Here is a 5840-nt window from a genome sequence, read left to right as displayed (position 1 = left end):
TGTGTCATTGTTTTTTTAAGCTTTTAACATGACATGCAACTATGTTGAACTTCAAATAAGCAAACAGACCAAATTAAGCTCAGCCCAGTGAATAAAAAAAACCCATTTAAGTTTTGTGACTTTCAAATTAGCAAGATATGATTCTTTACAATTTCCATACAAGCGTTGTAATAATAGTAATGGGAACTTATAATGCACAGCATCACAACCAAGATAAATCGCACTCTCTGCGCAGATCAGTTAGATAGGAACGTATAGGCACACTGAACAACATAAAGTACAGGATAGAACACAAAGCAATGAGGGGTTGTGCACTTGTCATCTTGTCCACACTGTAACCCAGTGGTTCTCAACCTTTTACTAGTGACGCCCCCCTGAGGAACAAAGGTAGGTCCGCGCGCCCCCTTAGCCAGCAATGTAAGCTAATTTCACTAATACTGGTATAAGAAACTTTTAAAAAATGACCACCTTCGCGCCCCCCTTGTAAGCACCTCGCGCGCCCCACAGGCTGAGAACCGCTGCTGTAACCCCTTCCATCACTTGCACAACAGGGGAAGAATAGCAGAAATTAAAAAACAAGATAAGTCCACAGATCTTTTGATTTTTTTTTAAAGAAAATTCTGGCAACATATAACACAGATTATGCACAGTACACGTTGACACTTCTCATTCATAAAGTGCTAATTATGATAAACATGAATATTTAGCATTTCAGTCCTTGCATTGCTTCTATTCCACACCACAAATGCAGCATCTGACTAGATATTCCTGGAGTCCTGCTAGGGACAGCACAACCACGAGCCCATTCACATCATGATCTATGGTATTGCTAAAAACATACAGATGTGAAAACAATTTCTTCACTATTCCACACATACATCAACTGACTGCGGCAATGTACATTTTGAGAAAAAGATACTTTGTGGCTTCAACAACAGTAAAGTACAAATCTCAGTGTTGTAGTGCAGTGCTTCTGTTTCTTATGCTGCACTGCATCTGCCTTCCATGCAGCCTGAACGCTGGCATGGCCTACTAACCCCTGAGACACGGCAGAACAGGCTGAGTGCATTTTATGTTTGCTTGCACCCTGCACAGGTTACATGAATAAATAATGCTGCACAACTGAATTTGTGCCTGTGCAGATGAAGCATGAAGAGAAAAAAAAAATGCAAATAACAATGTACTTCACAACTGTGTGCTCTCAAAATGCAATGCCCTTTAAATAACTCAATATTACATGGTCTGACAATATTCACCTTTTGAAGGCCTGACTTCCCTGTTAACATAATGGCTTTCTTAACTCAGTAAATACTGCCAGCTATGACCATTGTGTAAACATTGATATGGTCACACAGCTGACCATGTCTTTCTAGTCAAGAAGGCTTGTGTGATATACATAGAATGTTTGTGTAATGGCAACATAGAAAGCCTGTGTGTAATACATATAGTGTTTGTAATGTCAACATAGGTTATTTAGATTACACAGTAACAAGTCCATAAATCCTCCTCTGTTTCCCAACCCATCACTTTAAAAAAAGCATTTTTTAACCTCTAATGGTCATTATCCTTGACTGCACTGGCCTAGAGGTTGACATTATTCCTCTACTGATCTGATCTCAACAAAGGGATAGCCTAGAAATGACAAAAATACAGGCAAGAGCCTACCTACAACCAGCAAGACTTGCACAACCATTTAAAAAATAACCAGGTGATCAAGAATGGAGAAGTAAATACATAAACTGCTTTGACAGCCTGAGGCATTAACTACTGTGGTTTGGTATGCACTCAATGTCTTACATGTGTCGACAAACAGCAGTAGCTTTACACAAAAAGGGGAGTGTATTAGAAACATGAAATATACACCTGCATTTTACATCACTTGTGAGAAAGTTAAACATTGTCTGAACTCATTAGCAAAGTTCTTTGCAGTACTAGTGCCTCTGCAAACTTGTTCTCCAAACTTCATTTTTCTATCTCCTCAATTTTTATCTACAAATCAAACTATTTTAGTGGGATAAAGTTTAAAAAAAAAAACTTTTCTTAATCCTCTTTTCCCATCTATTGACTTGATATGTATGTTTTATCTCAGGTCCAAAAATCGTAACAATAATAACCCTGTCCACCGAATAAAAAGACTACTGCAAGTGCTAGCTTAATGCATTTTGACATACCATAGTTATATCAGTTATACTATGTGGGATATAGATGCTTACCAAATGCATTTTCGGTGTGTGGCTCAACCAATTGTACTGGCTGGGACAGACATAATTGCTAACCAAATGTATTTTGTGGCATAACATAATTACAATGTGGAAAGCAACTGAAGTTAACATCATCTAAGATGCTTCAAACAATAAGCAAACACAGCCTGTGATGAATTAAAACTTAAAGGACCCAACAATAGAATTTCACACAGTAATAAATTACACTAGATCACACTCTCAAAATATTTGTCAGGGACAGTCCAGTGAAACAACATATGAATGAATGGATCAAATCTTGAAGTTTTAGGATCCCCTTTCAACCCGGAAATTAAATTGTAGTTTATCGTATTCACCACTAAAATTCTTAACAGTGTATGAACAAATGATGTAAAGTAGAACAATGCACAGAAAAAATGACATAAGACATGCTGTCAACAAAGACATTTCAGAGTGAAAGAAATCCACCACAATAATGGTTTGAACTGAAATAGGAACTGGGTTTTCCTTTTGGTACAGATTAAAGCTTTTAAACACATGAACAAAGCCAAAAAACAATCATGTTGATTATGCAGCTGACACAAAAGTTTTGAAAATGTAGCACACAGATCCTCCTTGCTTACTGTATGTTAAGTTCTTCCCCACAAAAAAGTCCCATTGCTGATTATGCAGTCACATCAAATGCAAAAAGTGTCAACAATAAAAAGTTCACCAAAAACTTAAAGCCACAATCAAAGATGTAAGTATCAATCTATGGGGATTTAGCTCTGAACATAGGGTAAATTAAAACTTCATTATTTAGCCCACATAAGACTGCTTTGGCTGTAAGATGATGTTTTTCATTAACAAAATCTCCTGCAACAACAACACAAAAACAGTTTGCTGTTCTTGCCATGACACAATATAAAATGTTTAAAGAAAATCTCAAGAGTGCAAAAAATGCCAAAACATGATTTCTGGTTTCTGACACAAATGAAATATATGCTATAACCTAATATACTAAATACATTATTTTCATTATAAACATGACATTATTTCTTGTGCAAACTGTACCACAAAGTTAAACACAAATATTCTTCTGTTCTTAAACACTCAACTCACCATGAGCCTCCATAAAGATGTGCAATTATGTACATCCACATCTCTAGCTATATATTACCTTATTCTCCAACACACACACACAGGCATGCATATGCTCACACATACAGGACAGCTTATCAACAGTATACAATCACACGGATCAGTATGTTACATAATGACATATGTACACACAATATCAAGTATCACATTCAGGCTCTGCATGTGAGAGGCAGAGACCACATATGATGGTATGTTTACAAAATATTCTCGTTGAATACACATGCTACAAATCAACGTCCTGTCACACACAAAGGGGAACCATAGGAGTTCTGCTACTGTAACGTTCCACTACTGCAGGCCCCATAAAAACCTGCAAGGGTCACCAAAGGTGAAGGTCACAACAAAAGACAAGATCACCGTAATGCGCCAATATGCATGATCCCTGAGCTTCTTAAAGGCCTGTCCTTCCTGTGGATTAAGCTTTAAAAGAATTTAATCTTGTGTATATCAACTGAGGATGCAAATTACTATGTTGCCTCCAAAACTAAGGATGAATGAAAGAAAACTATTTCACAATCATACCAGGCATGTATGCATGCACACATATACACATGCAGGTATACACACATATATATGTGTACACACACAATGAATGTTGTTAACTTTCTGCTTTGACAGACATTGTAGGATAGTTTTACTTGCATGCACACCTCTTCTAGTTTGGACTGCATTCCTTCACAATGCCGTATTCCAAATACTTTAAAAATGAAAGAGTACTTGTATTTCAGGGGAAGAACAAGACAATGTGGTAATTTCCCTACAAAGTAACTACTACAACAGTCTCATGGAATTGTTTCCTTATTTTTATAAAACAAAAAAGCAAGTATTTTGAAGAGGTTAATCCCAAGGTTGGCCTGTACAATACTTGTAGGCAGCTTGTTAGACAATGACTTAGGTGATGCACCTGCCTTGTCTAAGCATCTATAGTGCATCTCAAAACAATAAAGAAAATTTCAAGTGTACAAAAATTCACCGAAGTAACTCAGCTAACTTGTCATAAACAAGGATTTGCAGTCTTCAACATTTTCCCTTGAAGTCATAAATAGATCAACATGACATTCTCTCCCTCACCACTCTCAAATGCACTTGCTTTTTCACTCACAAGAAACACAGCTTGGAAGCAACAAGGAAATCACCAATCTAAGCAAAGACTATCCAGAGGAGGGAAAGTTGCTGGTTCTAACTTTAGCCTCAAAGCCATGCAGCTCTCAAGTGATAAATAGGGAAGATTACAATGTAAGTTTGCAAAGGTAACATTGTACATTCAAATGTAACTGTTAAACATTGAGGTGTACAAACAACACCACAGACCTTCAGACAGTCTTAACATCGGCGTGACACCAAAGATGCACCTATATATATTATTGGTGCTAAGGTATAGAAGGGGATGTGAATAAAATTCCAGCAAAAATATGCAACCATGTTCACATACTCTCCCAAGTCACCATACTACACTCACATTCTATCTCTCTCACAAACACATACAGCCAATCATGCCATTGTCATAGGTCATCCTAACCTCAAAGTTCAATCAAAACCCTTGTCACTAAAAACGGAGTGTCTGTGTGAAGAAGTCCATCCCAAAATACGCCATTTCGTTCATCTCCTTCTCCATCTGTTTTGCTGCACTGATAAGGTGCAGTATACTCAGACAAAACCATCATCACATATCTTTGGCTTCTTGCTACTTTGGCAAAAGCGAGTCTGGCCTATACTTGAGTTCTGTCCAGGCATGGTGCTGTAAAAAACACACACACACTATACACTATCGAAGAACAGAGCAGATGATACACAATCACAAGTCAGATTTCCAAGACTGCTTCATCAGTCACAATACACACTGGTGATGGTAGCTTTTTCCTTAACTATCGACCATCCCCAAACTAAGACTGGCTATAATGTCATTTACCTCCCCCTACATTACTTTACCCTATAATAGTCTGAGGTGTGATTCTCCAAACCACCAGCTCCCAGCATCACTTCTCTCAACCCACAGTGTCTCTGGGGTGCATCATATCGGAACTCCCAACCTTCCAAAGATGAGCTTTGTGTCTTGCTGCTGTTTGTTCCGGTTTCATCTACCCACATAGCAACAGCAAGTTGGATGCAAGCGAACAACACACAGCAGATGGGGGTGATCTGCAAGAAATGCTCATCCATTCTCTTGAAAAAAAATCTTTTCCCACAATGTTCTCCAAACTGCATGCGTGGAACTGTTTCAGACCAACGCCAACATTTCAGGTGCACAGTCGCTCAGCTCACTGAAAGTCAAAGCAGTGGTTGCAAGGAAGATGGCAGCCAACAATAAGCACAATGATGACATTGGAGACGAAGCCGCTGAGCCCATGTTATACATTGACCCCACATAGTGCAATCCAACCGCCTGTGCAGGCGCCAGCAAGAGGGGAGACAACTCTAGGTAGGCAACCAGGGTGGGGCTCTGGTTGGAGATGAGGCCATCCAATCGCTCAGCTTCACTGTTGCACGCTTCAATCTAAT

General features: G+C 38.6%; 1 protein-coding gene across 1 annotated transcript in view; it reads right to left on the bottom strand.

The window, feature by feature from the left end:
• Positions 1 to 591: 591 nt before the first annotated feature.
• Positions 592 to 5840, bottom strand: part of LOC112565155 (reversion-inducing cysteine-rich protein with Kazal motifs-like) — a 62481-nt gene continuing 57232 nt past the window's right edge. The window contains 1 exon segment of the mRNA XM_025240473.1: positions 592 to 5835. Coding sequence (XP_025096258.1) covers positions 5560 to 5835 — 276 coding nt within the window. The 3' untranslated portion in view covers positions 592 to 5559.

This window comes from Pomacea canaliculata, linkage group LG5, assembly GCF_003073045.1.
Source record: "Pomacea canaliculata isolate SZHN2017 linkage group LG5, ASM307304v1, whole genome shotgun sequence".
Taxonomy (NCBI): Eukaryota; Metazoa; Mollusca; class Gastropoda; order Architaenioglossa; family Ampullariidae; genus Pomacea; species Pomacea canaliculata.
This window is presented reverse-complemented; position numbering and strand designations above follow the sequence as displayed.